At 39.4% G+C, this 20,554-nt stretch overlaps 2 protein-coding genes across 8 annotated transcripts in view; one reads left to right on the forward strand and one right to left on the reverse strand.

The window, feature by feature from the left end:
• Nucleotides 1-20,554, forward strand: part of LOC124177564 (protein expanded-like) — a 139,546-nt gene that overhangs the window by 72,639 nt on the left and 46,353 nt on the right. For 4 of the 5 annotated variants that reach the window (XM_046560063.1, XM_046560066.1, XM_046560064.1 and 1 more), the window contains 2 exons: nucleotides 1,411-1,567; nucleotides 13,587-13,686. In XM_046560063.1, the coding sequence (XP_046416019.1) occupies nucleotides 1,454-1,567; nucleotides 13,587-13,686 (214 nt within the window). In that variant the 5' untranslated portion in view covers nucleotides 1,411-1,453. The remainder of the gene's footprint in view (nucleotides 1-1,410; nucleotides 1,568-13,586; nucleotides 13,687-20,554) is intronic. The other variant, XM_046560067.1, reaches the window with a different exon arrangement.
• LOC124177566 (putative sodium-dependent multivitamin transporter) overlaps nucleotides 1-20,554 on the reverse strand; it is a 66,274-nt gene that overhangs the window by 10,153 nt on the left and 35,567 nt on the right. The gene's annotated exons all lie outside the window — the stretch shown is intronic.

Consider the following 20,554-nt stretch of genomic DNA (forward strand, 5'->3'; position numbering starts at 1 on the left):
ACGAATGTAACGATACAATCATTCTATCACATCTTTCGTAAAACTTGAATTTCAGAGTTACGCTAGTTTGAAATTCAATTCATTTTATTCATCATCGTTGGTAATTGAGACGAGCAGTTTCGAAAAAGAAAAATTGGTTGTTTCAAGCTTCCAAATGCGTCGTTGTAGTCTGAATTTAGCTCTCAAAATGTCGAAAGAAAATTTACTGAGTAGGTGAATATGTATGACAAACATTTGCATAATAATGATTGATAAAAAATTTACTAGGAGTACTAAAAAAAAAGAATTGGCTCTTACAATGTTTCGGATAAGATAGAAAGCAGATGATGGTAGGATTAAATATTATCCAGCTCTGTGACGAAGGTGAAGCAAACCATCAAAGCTGAATAACTTTCTCTGTTTTTTCGTCTTCGTTTCTTTCCACGCGGTACACATTGAAAAAACATTTCATTGGTGGTTCTGACGCTTGTTTACTCGTAATAGTAGTATTTTTTTCCAAGATTGTAGAGAGTCAGAAAAGACGCGGGATGATACAGAAATTGAATGACAATGATCAGGAACGATTGGTGACTCGTTTCATAATACGTAGGCAGTATATATTTTACCGATGCCGGAGTGAAAAACATGAAATCATGCAACGGTGGAAGTTTTGTACAAGATATTTATTGCATACGAATGAAATGGCAGAATTTATCAGCGATTTCTCGAGGCTAGTGCGGCACTGCAACCCGGCAAGTTCTGTACAATCCTCCGCCGAGCAAAAAACCATTCCAGGATCTTCCGTAGAATGATAATTGGTTTCGAGAAGGAAGGTACAACAACAAAGTGAAGCTTGCGCGCAGCTGTCTGGCTAGAAATATTTGTAGAGATATAAAAAAATTTTCAGGCATCATCGGCATGAATGTTTTCTAGAATTCGAGAGACCACCGTCGTTTTCCATCGTATACCATACATTCACAGATTTTATTTCCTTTCAGCGAAGGTCGGATTCTTTACGCACACTGCGAAAAATTTCATTTGCTAGAGTAATTAGAAGAATTCGGTAAAACAGGTATCGTTGAAAAAACTCTTTGAATATTGTTGGAATTACGAAAAACGAGGTATCTACACGTAACCATTTTGCGCAAAAAACTAACGTAAATAAAAAACTAAAAATCAACGTTACAATCAGCGTTTTATTCTTTAACACAAAAATATCTCTACCGTTTCTTTTTATTTTAAAAAACTTTTCACTCGTACACTCTCGCAAATTATCTTTGACGGTGTGCGATATACGTTTGTCCAAAAAAGCACCAGTCGTGCAACGCTTTCTGTCTCTCTATCTCTCTCTCTCTCTCTCTCTCTCCCGAGTCGTACTTATTCTCGTTTTATCGAATGACAATTGACAGAAGTGCTTTAACAATGTTTCAGTCAGGACGCTAGAGCGTAGCGGCGGCGACATGAAGCATGCAGCATGCGCGGTAGCGGTGTCACAGCTGCGCGGTCCTGCCTTCAACCTCTGGTGTCCGCCAGCCGATACCTTGCCGTACATGCCCTCCCAGGTGACCCTCTCTACTTTGTCGTCGAGGTGAGTAAGGTTGGAAAATAAAAATGATCGCGTATCGAAGAGGTGAAGGTATGGTTGAACAGCGAAATGGGCATGAGCACATCCGTGAGCAATATTGTGGAAACTGTGAGATATATGGGTTTTGAAATGTTTGCTCGAATTTCAGGTCTTTAGAAAAAAAAAAAAAAAAAAAATTCAAAATTTTGGGTGTTTTTTTTACAGACGTCAAGTACTGTACATTTAAAAAAAAAATTAATAACAACAGAAATCTTGCCGAATCGAATTTACCTAGGACCGAACCACGGATAACCAATTTTTTTTTCCCGTCAAGCAAAGGTAGTTTAAAGAGTACAAAAACAGGTAACCAAATGTATATTCTGTTGCATTTGAAAAATGCAGGAATTAGCGAGCTCAGTTGCAAAATCCCATCAATATGCTCATGAAAGTTGAACCGGTGACTGAAATTGATGCAAGAATTGGCCAAGTTCGTAATTGCTTTCACGTTAGCTAAAACCTGACTAATTGCATGTATTCGTTCGATGACAGTTTTTATTCCCGAACAAATTTTACTAACGAGAATTCGGCGAACCATTTCGAACGTTCTAATTCACTATAAAACCTTTTATCAAATCGTTAATAACTTAGCTTCTGCTTTTCGAATTTTCTTATTTCTTACTGACTTATTGCAATTACATCGTAAAAATGTTTCGTTTGTTTTCATTATAATTGGACAATTTCTTCCTGAATTCGAAAAATATCGGATCGAACATACCTTAGCGGCTACGTTATAGTTCAAAATCTCTCTCTCTTTCTCTCTTGTTTTTTCGGATCATGATCTCGAAAAATTCTTATGACCAGGGTCGCCGACTAGCTCACCGCTGGTCATTAAATTGAACGAACATGTCTCCACATCATCAACAGAATTACGAATTGCTCAATTCAACGGAAACTCTTTATTCGGACATATCGACTTTGTCCGCTTACTGTTCGAGAGAGCAAAGTTTCATATCACTTCAAATCAGCATCCGACACGTGGATACATTTGCACATCTCTGACGATCTTGTTCGCATTCAGGATTCTTTTCTTAGACGTAATGATAGAGAGGGGAAAATGGAAGGTGGAGTGGCTTGCTACATTCATAAGTCGCTCACCACGAAAATCATCGCTAACTCTCCGAGTGAATTTGACAGTAAACCTGAGTTTATGTTACTTGAACTACGTGCCAGAAGCTCCGAAGTTTTATTGTTTGCCTCTATTTATCGACGTCCAAAAGGGCTCTACTTCTTTGATGATTTTCTTGTAAAGCCAAACTCCCACGTGCACTTATACGAGAACATCATTTTTACTGGCGACTTAAATTGTAATCTTTTACACACTTATTTCGAATCAACCTATCTTCGAAAATTCGTGTCATCTTTCATCGAAAAAGTGAAATGCTGGTTCGTATTTCAACCCAAGAAGAAAGAACGGACGATATCATCGTAGTACTCGCTTTTTCCAACTACGAGGCGTAGAGTTCCGGCCTCCCGAATTATTTATGTCAATTGTTTACAACAAATAAACCGAAGAAGATCCGAAAAAGTGAAATGCTGGTTCGAAACGAGATTCACATCCTCCTTTAGGTGTACATGGCGTTAAATGTTGAGAGTGTTTGTTACTGCACACCTGTCACGGAGTAATCAAGTCTCACTGATCTCGATAAGAGTCGATTCTGCTCTCTACAGACTAAAATATCACAAAAGTTCACTCCCTACTCAACTTAGGTGTAAGCTAGTTACTGCTCTTATTTTTCCCATCATTGACTACTGTTGTCCGGTACATCATGATGTGACTGATGAGTTGAACAACAAGTCATAACGGCTCTTAAATCGTTGAGTTAGCTTTATATTCGATCTTAGGAGAGATGAGCATACATATATTATCACCTTATTGGCACCAACTCCAATGGCTATCGGTAAAAAATCAACGACTTTATTTTCTCACTTGTTTTGTGTTCAAAACACGTTACCTTCATATCGCTTCTTATGTTGTTAACAACTTTTTAGCATCAGTTATTCGCCATCCTCCGCGTATTGAAGCTCCTAACTCACAATTCTTCATTCCATCTCACCGCACAGTAACACATCGCAACTCGTTCCATCTGTCGACCATCTATTTATGGAATTCATTACCTTCGTCACTTACTTCTTCCCATCATCGCCTGTATCTAAAAAAGATCTGTCGTCACACTATATTTAACTGATAAGGAGCCACTACTACCACCACTCCCCCTATCTGGGTTCGTTATTGTCGAGACGATGTAGATTGCCAACGTTATGATCTAAGAATTTCTTTTTTAAGTCACATATCATCTTCAACATGGATTGTGATTTGTTGTACTCTATTTCTTTTTAAGATAGTTTGTAGTTTAGTTTTTAAGGTTCTGTATGTTGTTTAATGTATTTCGTGAAACAATCTTGTTTGCTCCATAGTTTAACTAGGACATAAGTAAACCTCTAAACTCTTTCTCTCTCTCTCTCTCTCTCTCTCTCTCTCTCTCTCTCTCTCTCTCTCTCTCTCTCTCTCTCTCTCTCTCTCTCTCTCTCTCTCTCTCTCTCCGTGGGTTTGCCACAACATACTTAAGTTTTGGAAAAAATTAAAAAGAGTCGGCCCAAAATGTGGGCTCGCCCGACACGGAATACCCCATAAATATGTCATCGTGTCAGGCGTTTCACGCGCTACGCAGAGGAATCTATGCGCCGTTGAACGCCGCCACGCACTGCCAATCTGACGTTTATAAATCATGCGTGCCGTGTCACGTCGGCTTCCTCCGTCAATCTCTGACCACCGGCAGATCGTCCAACGCATCCTGAACGTAGTAGAAATAATCACACGCTCTTCCTTTTTCATCTTCCTCTTCGTCTTCTTCTTTTTCTTTTTCTTCTTTTACGAGGAGGCGTTGCGCGACGACGACGATATATCGGAGGAGATCCATCGATCCTGCTTGCGCGATTTGACACGGAATTTCAGTCAACGAAATTCTCACGAATTGCCATTAATATTCAACCTTACGCCGCGGCCGTCTCGAGTTTCTCGGTAATAATGCTTCAGCAGTACCTTCGGTATCTTCCTACGCGTTTAGAACTCCGGAGTCAAAGGTGTCTCCGCAGTGTGGAGGAAAAAAAGAAAGAGAACAGAATTTAGAGTGGGGAAAAAAATAAAAAAATAAAAAAAAAACACATAAATAAAATAAAAATAAAAACCCCGTTTATGTGTCTCATGTCCGTCAGCCGAAGCCCATCAAAGCGGCAAGCGTTCAGATGGCTTTGTAAACGTCGGAAAAAAAAAGTTTCTTTCGGATCAACAATTCACGTTACACTCCCACGCGCGCTTTGACAACTGCACGGATAATTGCGTACGTATGCCTGGAAATAACGCGTACGTACCGTGAAAAAAAATTCACACCGTTCAGCGCTACACACGTTTATATATGCATGTGTAATGTATAATAGACGCTAGGAGAGGAATACGGAACAGGTCGAGTTATTGTCTATGGTACTTACACGTTAAGGATAATTCATCAGTCCAGCTGACATGCAAACACTGTGAGAGAAAATCTTTTGTCAAAGTTACCTGTAGAAATTCTTTAGTAAAATATTGCTATCTCGTTACAATAACGTTTGAAATATTGTTGATATTACTAGAGAATTTGGTACAAGTAACTGTTTAATTTATTTATAGTTGTCATTGCTATAGTGTTGTTTTTTTTTTTTTTTTTATTATCGAAACAGTAAATCTCTTCGTTTGATCAGGTTACTAATCTTTTTTCACTTAAACAAGGCCTCGAGTAGCTGTAATGTATAAAAAAGAAGAAAATGGTACCAGATTATCTGGTTACCGCTAGAAAACTCAATTTTGTTCTGTATCCAGAAATGTATTTTTTGGTTATCGTAAGAGATGAAAATAGTTATGAACCGTACAGTAACTACGATAATAAACTTCTCTCGGACGGTTGTAAGCAACAATATGTGCGGAAAATATGCGTGTGTCTAATCTTGTGAGTCCTTATAAATTGGTTTTTCTACGATATTTGTTTATTTATTATTTATTCAGTTTTTGTAAGCTTAATGTTAATGAAAGCGCCAGCAACGGGACTTTCAAGACATCTGATATCTTTCGAAGATACGCGATCGTTGAAAAACATGAAAGAATTCCGACCGTTGTTCAAAATCATTTGTAGGTTTAATTATGATTTTTTATAAGTCTGATTTACGCATATCGTTAATCCGATCCAATATCTCTGTGAAGATCTTTGTAAATCAATGCCTGACGGATACAAAATTGTCTTAGTTAATTTTCTCGTACTCACGAATTGTTGCGTGAAGTTTGGCATACGAGATTTATGAATCACGGATTTATGATTCACCTTTAACTTCCCATTACCAAAAAGACTTTCAACTGACGCAATAATAAAAGTGTTCTACATTCTGCTCATTTCGTCAGAATATATTACTGGCCAAATTAAGAACGTCGAAAATTAAAGCTGATAAATTTTTTTTTTTTTTTTTTACATTCTGTCCCAACAACTTCTAATTTTTTTTTCTAATGACATCACATTTCTTACATCCCGTCCGTTACGGAGATTATTGTTGATATCCATAAGATTGAAATTCGCAACGTTAACTTAACGATGCCTCGAGTAGATTTTTGTAAAAATCGTTAATTCGCAATTCTGGGATCTTTTAAATATGAGTAAACTGTAATATAACGCGAAACTTGCCAGAGTGTTTTTCTCTCAACGTTGTATCACCTTAATTCCATCAACTCCAACTCCGTTGGTATTATTTCTCTCTGTCTACGACTGCATGCCGAGAATGATCGTAAGCAGATTCGCGTCTGGAATATGCGGAAAACAGTTTGAAAAAGCGATGAGAGGAAACAGCAGGTATGAATTTGCACACTTTAGCTGGTTGTGGATACGCGCGCAGGGGGTCAATTTAATTCCTTTAGTAAGTGCCCCGGATAAGAGCCTGGAATTTCTAATAACACGCGTAATGAGCTCGTTAACAAGGATCGCTACTCTGGTGTGTAATAAGCGGAAATTGCTTCGCTCTGGAACGGTGAGAGCCTTTGATGATACGAAGAGCAATCGCTCGGGTCGTTTAACTATTCGCGTTAAAGAGTGTATCGTTCGTTCGTTAGTGTACCCGTTTCTGTAACACTCTGAGAAAATACGTCTCGCTGACGGTTATACGGTTTACTAAAAGATTGGAGATTTGAAAGAGTCCGATAGAAAAGAAATTTTGTCCGTGCCTTGCAAACGTAAGATCGTTTTCCACGTCGAGAAATTGATTTTTTTTTAAATACAACCGTTTCTCAGTATTTTACTGATATAGCAAGCAAGTTTTTTTTTTTTTATTTTCTTGAAACTTTTCGTCGACTTCTGCAACAATTGCCATTTCAACAACGAATAGAATCTATTTCAATTCCTCCGTTTTCTTCAATTACATTAAACGTATCTCATTTTACGGTACTGCAATACCTTATTCACTAGTTTATGGTCTTCGAAGCATCGTTCTTTGCTTCTTATTGTAATTGTCTATTCAAATGCGTAATCCACTTGAAATTTGAAATATTCCCGGCTAACCTGTAGATGTTTTTTCTCTTGCGTATACGCTCGTTCCGTTCGTTAGTTTTTTTCTTCGTCTCTGAATTTCCCATGACGCACCGGATGTTCAATCCTAGACAAAAGTTAACTATGTATACTCACGCATAAACACACGCGCGCACGCCCACGCACAATCTACCCATCCTGCCGTGACCGTGAAGTTCATGACACGCAAGATCGAAACAACCCAGACACGCGGTGTAAATTTTGCTGCGAGTAAAGTGTAGAAGCGAAAAATTCCATACAGAGTTTGTCACAACGACGTTTCCTTACGACAAAGCAACAGGTTTCATCGTTTAAGCGGTGGATCAACTTTTCCGTACATTGTCATGTGTGAAATTTTTTGTAAAAATAAATTTTTCGTTGCCATGTAAGAATCCAGTTACCAATCATCGGTTATGAGTTCGTTGATCGGTAAACTTGGAAGACGAATTTTGAATTATTATGGATTGGAAAAGATAAAAGATGATTAAAAATTTACTGAATCAATCGATAATTACCATACGCGGAGCGCAATCGCGAAGCTAATCCAATGCTGATACGTTTTGCGGTATGAAAATTGGAAGGAAGAAATTAAAATTAACACACGAGTAACAGGGCTTTAGTTGAAGTACCTCGAGTGTAACCGAAAATCTTTAACCAAGCTATTTCACGGTATGCATCGTCATAAAACATGTGTTATTTGGAATTTCAAACATACGAAAAAGAATACAAAAACAATCTAACTAACAAGCATCGAGCAGACCGAGTAAGAGGGATTCTCAAGATGGAAGCCGTTTAATCCTAATCCTAATACGCCTCAGACTTGGAAGATGACGGTAACACCGATGAATACTACAGTATAAAAGCGTAGAGTAGAAAAGTTTGAATAACTCGAGACAATTTCAAAGTTGATTAAAAAAAAAAACTGATGTACTTCATCCAAGATCTAGGGATCGCAGGTAAAATAGTATTGCTTGCAACTTGCGATATGAACGGAATCACATCCACGATGTATGGATATTTCACTGCCAAGGTTTCACGAGTGCATGTTTAAAAAAAAAAAAAATTAAGAAAAAAGAAACAAGCCTGGAATTCTCGGTTCTTCAGCTGCAGTATAGGTACGTCATTATATGGGAGGAAATATCAGAGCCCGTCCTGCCGCTGCAGCCACGGCTGGTAGGTCGAGAGAAGAATAAGGTATGACGACGGTGTATCCTACCTTCTCACACGATACGATCTACCTAATTATACAGAGGCTCATTTGTACCGACAAATCTGGATTCTACCCCGTCAAGGAAATTCGTTTGCCACTACCTTTAAGGTCTCCTCCACACGGTGGCAAAGTATTTTTTTTAAATTCCAGGCCTCTCCGTTTACATCACCTCGGGAAGAACCAACTTCCCTCCGATCCCGCTCTGCTGCTGCGAAAATGCATATTTAATTCCCTTAAGCGTGACTGTCGTAATTACGCGTCCCTTTCTACGGTTCGGCTTGTTCTGTCATTTCATTTTTTTAATTTTCAATTTCTTTTCTTCCAACATTTATACGACTGGTAATTACAGTGGTTAACGAATATTATGCTCGATGTTCAAGTTACACGAATGTAAAGTGCACGTGTGCTGCGTACCGGTCGAATATCTTACTGGGCTGAATAATTACTGAAATAAAAAATCGCGAAACAGGATCGGGAAATACTCGGTGTAATGATAAAAAAAAAAAAAAAAAAAAAAAAAAAAAAAAAAAAAAAAAAAAAAAAAAAAAAAAACATCCCCACCAATCGCGTTGTGCTGTTTTGTTCGTATACCGTTATGGACAATGTACTTCTGGTTCAGTGTAATGAAAAAGATACTAGGAGGCGATACTCGGCAAGTGTGCAAGGTTCTTTAGGGTGTCTCGCTGCTCCATACACGTGAAACTTGTACGGGTACTGTAAGGTGGGTGTAAAGATATAGAGGATAAATTAGACACGACGAAAGATGAAGAGCGGATAAATTAGTAAAAACCAAGAGGAATTTCGTAGAGACGGGTCAGCGTATAAATCTTAAATTAAATTAGAGGCTCTTTAGATGGAGATTTTATAGTCCCTCAGAATTTAGTTGGAACAATTTCCAATGGAATGTAGTTCTTTCGAGAAACTAGGAAAACCTTTAACGACGGACGATAAATATGATCTGGAAGATTTTCAAAGGTAACGCTGTAAGAATGTTACAAACCCAATGGTTAACTCTTTGTAGTCTCAGACTTCACACAACGCGTCTACACTCTATTCGATTAAAAATTTTGTACTTTTACGCAGGCACCAGTACTTATTAATCGATTTTTTATAAAACACATTGGTCACTTGAGTTAGATTTACCCTTCGAACTTCAGGGTATTCCTATATATGTGGCATGTCTAGTATTATCCGATAACTCGTCATCAGTTCCATGCGTTTAAATGTAATCATTTAAAAGTTACGACTTGAATGATATAAAAGCTAGAAATAAAAGCTAGATCTCTTCATCTTTTAGGTACGGTGTCAAAAATTTCATCAGGCTGGCTGCAAAATTGGGAAGTAGGGCAGCCGTAGAATTTTCCATTATTTGGACACTTCTAGAGAGTACAAGAATCATAGGAGATATCTGGAATTTAGAGTGTAGCTTTGATATTAACTCTTATAATATTCACTGTCGACCATTTATACAAACGCTTGATTTACAAATTGTTTTATATCTTACCAGGAAGACCGCTAACGAAGCATTGCTTGAAAAACTGGATCATACAATCATTATAGATACAATTTTCACTACATAATATGCGCATTACTGCGTATGAATGTACTCGAAGATCAGCTAAAATTTCTGAAATAAGGCTTGTTTCAGTAGGTACCTTAATGGTGGATAAGCAGCCTAAGCCATTATACACTCGTTCGATCGTCGTAACGTTTCTGAACCAACAGGAGCCTCAAAGTTATTCAAGTACACAACTTAAACTTAAATAAGGTAAATTTTCGAAAGACCATAACCAATTGTCACGATGAGACTGTCATGCGAATATTACAATTTCCTTTCTTTGGAAAACTTTAAGGTACGCGTAGATACCATTCCATTACCATTTCCGTCGACCACGTTCATCGACTTTCATCAAAGTACTGATCGAAACAACAATTGTATGTACCTAACATTCACACATCAAGAATGAAGTCCTAAATCGTCTGCTAATTTTAATAAGCTTTAAACGTCGGTAGGAATATGCAAATTATGAAGTTGCTCTTACGATATATCAGCAGCTAGTTCAATCAACGCTAATCGTAGATAAAGTATGACCAAGCGAATAGCGTATGGTCTTCAGTGCAGACGGATTAATTAACAGCTACTGCTGGCGGTGGCTCGCTTGGATCCGTTTTGATTGGCTCGAGTCCGCGTTACTCTATCGCACACCAACTGATACACCTGTATTGCTATACATGCCTAATAGTTGAAACGTGCGTTGCATCGCAAATATGCTCACCATAGCTGCGTGCGCAGTTGGTTGATTGTTCGATAATTTTACAAACCGTGTGATTATTCCGAGTCACGTATTCACGAGGAATTCTACCGATTCCTGCCACTACACCCAGACTACAGAAAATTTATATGACTCTATTTGGTCAGATTATTCTTATGGCCTCAGGGTCAGGATATATGTATTCTATTGTAAACTCTTCGCCTTTACTTCGAGTGACTTTTCTGTTTCGTTTATTGCCATGTTATTCGAGTAATAATAAAATTTGGAACAACAACACGCCTATTTTCAAATGTAATATAAAATCAGTCAGTCTGGTATAATTTAGGGAACATTTGACTAATTTGTTTCAAAGATTATGTCTCATGGTATTAGAATCTAAACTTAGCCAGATCAATTCTTGTACCTAATTCAGAAGGTCATCTGGGTCGTTAAGGCCTGTTACATGAAACTGGTACCCAATCCATTTGATTGGTAACTCTTTCGAGTTGCGTCGGAAATTCACAGTTGTCGCCATCAGTAGGCCATCCTGTAGTGGTGCATATTAAAGAAAATCAATCGCATTCGAACGGTTCGCCGAATTTGACGTTGCATACCAATGCAGAACGAACGAGTATTTGTAGAACATGTAGAGTTAGACACATCGCCATTACAGTATGGGATGTGGAAAATTCGAGAAACGCTTGTAAATTAATGTTCCTGCTTTTCGTTTTTTAAATTTTTTTGCACTGCCCTCAAGGTACTCGCGTCCCTGTCCACGGGGCAAATAATGATATCGTACACCGATATGGTTCTCTTATCTAACTCAGACGTGTATTCTCTAATGAAGTGACCCACGGAATCTTTCACTTTCAAATCTTTTCGGTCGTCACCGTATCTTTAATCCCTATTAATTAAAAACTTTGATTACGATGCGTACAAGCATCACGTTATAAAAAGAAAAGAGTAAAAACCGGACATACACAACGTATGTCTGGAGTTAATTGGCGCGGTGTGATAAATAGATACTCAACCGAAACCAATGAACTGTACAACCTGCAGTGGATTATTTTTAAAACATAATTACACGTTTCAAGTATCGTGTCATGGTATTGACACAATTTTCTGTCGTCACTTGTTTTATTTTAGTTTGATATGATATAACCGAAATGGTTATTTCGAATCATACAGTTGAGTCATCGGTTTTATTATAGATCAAATTTCTCATTACGTACGTTGCTTGTACTATGAGTTAGTAACGTGAATTCGATCAATTATTACTTACAGTAACACGAGAAGCGTGCCGCACGGATGCCGAGAGTCGAGCATTCAAAATCCTTGTGGTTCAACGTACGAGCAAAACACTAATTTAGAAGTTGTCGTTTTGCTAGAACAGTCACGAACAGCGACGGCTGTTATTGTTTTTGATAAACTCGCTGTTCTAACAGTTCACTTAAGATCATGGAGTACAATTGAAAGGTTAAGTACGGATTTTAATTTAGACAATTGGCGAACGCGTAGATTGAGATATGATATGTCCTAATTTAGAGAAATTACGTTTCGAGAAGAGGGTCAAGGTTTATAAAACTGACGCGTGGCATATAACTAGAAAATGATTAGGCACAGTTGTACAGAGTTATGAACAAATTATCACTCACCTGTAAAAAGACTTAGATTGAGTTAGAGTAACCGAGTAAAATTTCGCAAGGTTGAGAGTTGATCGATGATGGTCTGATTTCAATAATTATCACAAGTCTCTAAATTTTCCAACAAGCACCTTTGCCATTTTGCATCATACTTCTTTCCGAGGGCAAGAATTTTGCGTATTAACTAGGAGCAGGCGTGCATATTTTGGCAAATATTGAAATATGCAAATCTCAACAGAATCATTTTCCGAGATCATGGTTGGGACAGACTTCACAATTCGCGAAGCACCGAAGCGACACTATTCTAGTGTTGCGCATTTGTCGTTATATCTTCACGGTAATCCAATGAGCTTCAAAATTATACTTAGTGAGGTATTTCCAAAATCCGTGCCATTCAAGCCGCCATGTTACGTTCAGAAGAAGAACCTAATCTTCGTGTTTGTGAGACCACCAAACGTACCAGGTGTGTGGAAATTATTAATTGAGAAGCTATTTTCGAGCGTTTATCTAATCGCCAGTATTGCCCGAAGCTTGATGCACACAAAACCGCGTTACGACAGGTTATGTTCGTTGGTTTAGGGCATCGCCGAAAAAAAGGTCTAAATAATCTTGCAGAGTGGTAGACGGATGGATGTCTGAACTCATTACAACTGGTGCTAACTATTCGCGCTTACTTCGTGCCACAGTCCACGGTACAACAGCGATATACCCTCACGAATTGAGTGAGTTGTAGCTGTAACTTATGCGTGTCATGTGCATGCGGTGCGACAAGTATCGTTAAAAAAAAATGTTTGAATATTGTTGGTATTACGAAAAACGAGGTACGCGTAACCATTTTGCGCTGTTGTAGATCCTTTTTTGGTAATTGCAACGCAAAATCAGTTTTTGAGGTTTACTCTACTTTTTTTAGTTAAACAAGGCTTCAACGTCAATTTATTTTTGCACAAGCATTAAATTTTCGCAAAAGTCACAAGAAAATATGGTAACAGTGATCGTGATGAGTAAGAACAGTAACGGATACTAGACTTTCTGGTGACAGCTAGAAAACTAATTTTTATTTTGTACCTAGAACTATATTTTTCGGTCGTGGTAAAAAATGAAAATAGTTGAGGACTGAGCGGTAACCGGATATAAAAATTTCAGTAGTGTTGTAGCACGTGTTAATTATACAAGGCGGTTTACCACACTTGGAAGAATTAATGCTGCCTCGAAGATATTGTATTCACTTTCTATGTATTCAATGCTTATTTTCCCGTATAAATCACGCTTGCGCTAAACTCCATTTTCAATTTCTATTTTCAGGCCAAGTCGAGGGTGAAGGAGGTCTACGCCCAAACATGCGTCCTGCTGGGCCAACAGGGCATGTTAGACTGCGAATTGTTTGGCCTAGCAATTCTGTCTGGTGAGTTAGCTTTCCTTCTTACTTTTCTTCGTTTTACGCTCCCGAGTTTCTCGGAAGCCTGGAGTTATTCTTCTTCAAGACAAAGTCACCTGGGGCGTTTTGCCTTGGCTGCATTAGCTCGCTCTGGTATAGTCATCACCGGTCCACTTTCCGTGCTGTTCAACCAGTGCAAACCACACTTGGTGCTAAATGAGCAGTACACCCAGATAAAGAAAGGCACGAGTTCCGAGTCTTCACGGTGTTTGAAGATTGCTAACTGGAACAAGGCGAGATGCTACTCATCTTTATCTGGAACTCAACGCGCAAAGCTTTTAAACGTTCACTCACCGTCTCGTCTCGATTTCGACTGAACACAGAAAGAATCCTACTCTACGAGTTCGCCGCATACTTCACTTCCCCTCAGTTTGTTTGACCCTCGTAGTTGAAGAAACTATTCGAGGATGAACGAGGACTAAATTTTAGCTGGCGGACACTTCGTAAGTTCAATTCTTGGAAGCACAAAGTTGACGACTGAACGGACAACCGACGTAGGAACAGCCCTGAATGAATTCGTATCGTGTTACGGTGTGACTTTTCTCATGTATCGAATTACTCAAGCTCGCACAGCTCGTTACGCATATCGAGCAAAGTTGACCTGTGAATTGTCTCTCCCAACTGAGGGTTATTGAAAAAAGAAACTTTATTGTTTTTTGTTCAAGCAGTTCTTGGTGAACAGTAAATCATAAATGTGCTTTGCGAGGCCAGCTTTTAGGTGTAAATAGAACCTCGGTCAGATGAATTATGGCGGTATAACCGGGCAAAGTCTACAGTGTTTGTATTCAAAGAGGGTACCTTAGTCATCGAGTCAGATGCCGTCATGAAACAAGAGTCGGCGGTGTTGTTCCGCCTGTCTTTCTCACACTTGACGGATTTAAAGATTGCCAACCACGACTCAATTCCCTCTCGGCGATAACAGCTTCATAAATGAATATTCATTCGTCTAATGGGGTACATCGTACGTACATATGCCGTACCGTTAAACAGTCGGCTGCGTTGATTCATCGCCGGAAATGATAATCGTCGAATTCCGGGCGGTGATGACTATTTCGCGAAACGAATTACTGTCGCGAGGGACCAGATCGATGGTAAGTTATGTGAACGTTTTTACTATGTATTAGAAAAGTATCCGCAGATTAGTCAGCGTTTCTTCAAAACAATGCTTCGCTTCGAATTATATCTGTGTAGTGATCCGTACGTGGTAATGGTATCATTGGCTACATTGATGGGGTTATGAACAACCCTTCGAACAGAAGGACCTGTCAAAACATTTCATGAATTGTTGGTGCATCCACTATTTTCAATTATAAAACCATTATTGGGATTTTTATACAAAGTTGAAAATGAATTGTTGCTATTGGTATCGTCACTGCGTACGAAATTACTACTTTTTACAATTGTATCAAAAGTGACGGTCGATCTGGTTTTGCCATCAAAATACTTTCCTACGTTAGTAGTATTATAACTATCATTTTGTACTTTACATGTTTGTAAGCAATAGAAGAAACAAGCCAGTCAGTAAATTAAAAAAAAAAAAAAGTGTTCAATCGGTATATCGAAATAGTCATTCACCGGTTGGTTGCCTTTGGCTCATTTTCTATTCACAGTCGATAAAGATTGCTGTTCTAGCGTATAAATTATTATGAGGCACTTTTTCAAGAACTTATCACACTGTGCATTAAAAGAATCATTCTCCACTTCGATTGCAATGATTCAGAGGTCACTGTTTTTTCGTTTACTTCAATATCTGTGGATCTTTACCCATTTGTCGGAAACTTTACAAAATTCTATACCGAAGTAGAATTTGCTGCCATGAAATCTTCGCTTCACGGTATCGATCAATTCTGTCAGTTTTACAAGTCACGATGGATTATAGGTTAGAGCGATTCCAGCGTGAACACCGACGTTTACTAAATCTGCAAATTTTTACTATAAATTTTAACCACTTCATGTTCTCACTTAACTTTCTGTTACCGAGTAGTTCAATGAAACTACCGTTCTAACGCTGTATTTATGAAAAAAGTTTATGTGGTATTGTAGGAAAATTTAGCCCTGTCATTACCTTGGTAACTGAAGAAGCATATTGTAATGTACACAGGTGTAAATATTACTTCGAAAAAGTCTATAACGCGTGTCCCCTAATTTTATTTGAGCGGTTTGTTGTTCGTGTTGTTTTTTGCAGGAGAATCTTCTGCTTGAGAGGTACGTATGGGACATTCCACGCCAATTCGACCTGGGTTTTGCCCTTGACCTCTCAGATTTGGCGCGTGATTTTTTCCATGATTGTTCTCACTTTGAGAGGTACTCTGTTTTTTTTTTCGACTCAATTTCAATTTTCCGCGAAGTGAGAACAATCATAGAAAAAATCGCGCGCCAAATCTGAGAGGTCAAGGGTAAAACCCAGATCGAATTGGCGTGGAATGCCCCGTATATACCTAGAGATATCGGTTTCTCGAGGCAACCGGGGGTATATGTTGTCGGACGGTACGGAATTCAAATTCCAAAACCCCCAAGCGCAATACTATTTATCGCTGTGGTCGCTAAATCAAACGGCCGAACGAAGGGGTTGTGCTTTGAAGAAGGTTTTTTTTACGATCCGACTTTTTCTCGAATGTATTTTCAAATCACACAGTTTTATTACCCCGTTCACTATATTACCAGAAGCGTCTATGTCGTTGAAATTTATAATCGCTAAGGGAAGGAACGTCTCTTACAGCTGTACTTAACGAACTCCGGTAACGATTTTCAGAAGACGTATTACGAGACCCTAAAACGAGGAAACAAACTTATGAAATCGTCTTTCTTCAAATACCACTCGTTTTTCCAATCTGAATCTATCGCATCAAAATCATTCACAACAATTTTATTCAACTAATTTGTAAAAAAGACCGACCGTCTAATTCCCTTGGCAACTTCTTTCACCCAGTCGTTTAATTTATGGTAACTAAAGACCATCAGAACCGAATAAAAAACACCAGAGTTTGCGTTAATTACAGCTACTTGGATTCATTTTTAAATCATAAAAGAGATCTTGCTGTATTCGTATCCACTTCCATTGTCAAAAATAACATTGCTGGGTATATTTCAAAAGTTTTATTTCCCTTGATTTTAAACAAATTTCGCGGGATTCATTCTTCATTAAGCTATGCAATATTGTTCCGCGGTTTGTTAACCTTCAGTCAAAATCCGGCAATAAAGTGGCACTCTTGGAGCCGTCTTCGTCGTCTTGCACGGGAATCGCGGCGGTTGGCAGGGGTTGGAAACGGAGGTGGAGGGCAAGGGCGGTCAGAGTTGCATAAACGTTAAACAAGTTTGAAACTCTTGACTAATCTTGAGGTCTCTTCTGCATACCGTTGGGGCGCACCGCGCCTCCCTCTGCGGTTTCCCCTGCCCCTACCCCCCTGCCCCCCTTCCCGCCGTTCTCCACCCCCCTTTGGGACGTTGCCGGAGCCGGTCCGACTGGTCCTCCTCCTCCTCCTCCTCCTCCTCCTCCTCCTCCTCCTCCTCCTCCTCCTCCTCCTCCTCCTCCTCCTCCTCCTCCTCCTCATCCTCCTCCTCTTCCTCCTCCTCCTCCTCCTCCTCCTCCTCCTCCTCCTCCTCCTCCTCCTCCTCCTCCTCCTCCTCCTCCTCCTCCTCCTCCTCCTCCTCCTCCTCCTCCTCCTCCTCCTCCTCCTCCTCCTCCTCCTCCTCCTCCTCCTCCTCCTCCTCCTCCTCCTCCTACTCCTCCTCCTCCTCCTCCTCCTCCTCCTCCTCCTCCTCCTCCTCCTCCTTCTCCTCATCCTCCTCCTCCCCCTTTTCCTCCTCCTCTTCGCCATGAGCCGTTGGGCCTCCGGACCCCCTCCCACATTCCAGAGGGCCCCATCACGGGCCCCGGCTGGGCTGGCGGGTTTTGAGGCGCGCGAGGCATGGCGTGACCGGGAAAAGAGTTTAAAAAGGAAAAGAAAAATGAGGAAAGAGAGGGAAAAAAAAACGACCGGTCGAGAGAGAGAGAGAGAAGTAAGTAGAGGGCAGCGAAGGAGGAAGACAAAAAGAAATACTGTAGCAGAAAAAATCAGAACAAGTACAAAAAGCAGCTCTCACACCCCCTGCAAACGTCGCCGGTGCTGCTGTTATTAATCTCTTGCTCATTGAAAAAAAAAAAAAAAAATTTCATTTCATTATTTTCTCTTTCCCTTTTTCCGTTTCTCGTTTTTCATACCTCTTTCTCTCCTCCTCTTTTCCTCTTGCACGTTCTCGAAGCTTTTCATATCTTTCCCTTTAATCGTTATTTCTCGATTGTTATTGTCGTCGGTATAGTTGTTTTTTGTTTTTTTTTTTTACACACTGGTTCGCTTATTTGATTTTTCTTCAGCTTCTATTACTGTCTTGTTTTTTTTATACACTCTGCAGTCACTCGATAATAATGACACGAGCAAAAATCAATTTCATGACTTAATATACTCGTATATTCACCGGTTAAAATTTTATAAGGCTCAAACGGCAGGTAATAATATACGATTCTATAACAGACTTGACTAACCTGAACTCAAATTTTTGGAGATACATACGTCAATATCGAGATCTATCAGGGCGTCCCATTAAGGTTAGGTTTGAGCCCTTATGTTGTGTAAATATATGTATCTGGGGCAGCAACAAGCTTCAATTTTATAAGTTCAGAAAAAAAAATTCTAACAACGTGAAACTCAATTAATTTTTTCTTCTTGTTAGACTTCATCAATTTCCTTTATAGAATGCAACGGTAAGAAAAATGTCTTCAACTGTAGAATATCAGCATTTTTGAAGAAACATTTTTGAAACTTCTGTAACTTTTCTTCTTCTAAACCTCGAAACTTTGTATACTAGCTCTTTAATTATACGGGACAGGTATAAGGGTGTCCCAAAAAAAATGTCTCGAAGACCAAATTAAGTAACACCCTAACGTTACGTTCATGCATTTTGAATTCTTTAAATTATCATCTCACAAAAAGGGAGCATTTTACATAATAATACACCGAAATAAATCGGTGCTGACGTTGCTTAGTAATTTAATACTTGAAATGATTGAGGAATATAGTGCAGACGACCATTTATTGTAAATGTAGTCGGTTATACTACGTACATTATCTAATAATCTACTTACGAGAAAAACGATTCGTAGCGCCAATTAAATACCGGCTAGGATAATCGAAATTAGTCTAGTTTTCAATAATCCACAATATTATTTTTTTACTCCAAGTCAGTAGTATTTTTTTCACATAAGTCAGGTTGATAATGCATTTCTTCATTGTCAGTGTAGGGTTGAATCTCGTTGAAATATGGCAGCAACATTTCTTTTGTGGGTGTGTAAATATATTTCCATACTACACATATTACCGCGGATGCAAGGAAATACATTGCAAGTGCATGTAATTTAACATTTTCATTTTGAAATATGTTTATTGATTTAATTTTATTTACAGATGTATGGATCGTATCTTCCCCTAGGGTCTCTAATATTCTGGTTATGTCACAGAATATTTTTATTTATGAGTTTCGCTCGATCATGATGTATTTATTATAATTTAACGTCAACCTAATATTATATATTATATAGTTGATTACACAGGTCAGCAAAAAGAAAAAGGTTCTTTTATTTGAGTTTATATTTAAATGAATAAATTTTGATTCTTTACATCGAATGATAACCATAATCCTCATTTATTACTTATAAAGTTTTCTTTTATCTCTTTTACGTTGATAAATAAGCACCTTGAAATAAAAAGCAAACCGTATCTAATAAAACTATTTTCTATTTTATTAGTTACTCGGAATAAATCAAAATTTGATATCTAGAACCCGGACTCAAAATTCGTGTTGACCGGTGATATACGAGGTGGCTTGGGAACACTGACATTCATCACGTAGTAACTGGAAAAGTAATTTTTGATTTCAGTGGCAACGTGCGTAGTAGTGGTTGAAGAAGTCGATTTAATCCAGAGATTATGATCACGAGCCGGTTTATGATATGGGAAAAATTTTCGCTATCCCTTAGCCGACGAGGATACCAACATTGTAACAAATAAAAATTCAAATTTCTGCGATAGGATTTAACAAGGACGGTTGATCGATATTAGAAACATCGGAGAACGGTGCGATCAGGGATACGTTATATATACGCAAGTCGGATGTAATTTATATTAAATGTCAAATCTTCGGTGGCGATAACATGAAACGCACGCTTATGGTCCTGCTGCCGGTTGTTGAGGGGACTCGCCCCGTGCCGCGTAAAGTAAAGTGAGATGAAATGAAAAATAAAAAAAGAAGACTAAGAAGAAGAAGAAGAAGAGAAGCAGAAGAAGGGGCCGTGGATGAGGACGAGGACGAGGACGAGGACGCAGCGGTGCTGGAGGGGGAGAGATTGAACGGGCGTTTGAACATGTGACAGAGAGAGTGAGATGACAGAGGCAGATAAGGGCTCGACAGAGAAAGAAACGGGGAGAGAAAGCCCACGGGTAAGACGGTAGCCCGGTGATTTGTATAAGCCCCTTCGAGCCCCTCGCTCTCCGTCCCGTCCGGGCCCTCATTGCCGCAGCTTCGGGCCCAGGAATGCGGGGAAGGGTTACTCGGCTGGATTGGGGGGGGGGACGGGCCCGGCAGGTTCAGCGGATGCCCCGACGGAGCCACGCTGCGCGGTAGGGAAGCAACCGGGATGGGATCTCTCTTTCGTTTAGCTATTCCAACGGACCCCGCCGACCGGCCCGGGGATCGTGAACGGATGGGAGAAGAGAGGAATGGGATGAGGAGAAGAGAGGAAGAGGAGGAGGAGGAGGAGGAGGAGAAGGAGGAGACGCGCCTTAGCGCTCGACGTATTCCC

Source organism: Neodiprion fabricii, chromosome 3 (assembly GCF_021155785.1).
Source record: "Neodiprion fabricii isolate iyNeoFabr1 chromosome 3, iyNeoFabr1.1, whole genome shotgun sequence".
Taxonomy (NCBI): Eukaryota; Metazoa; Arthropoda; class Insecta; order Hymenoptera; family Diprionidae; genus Neodiprion; species Neodiprion fabricii.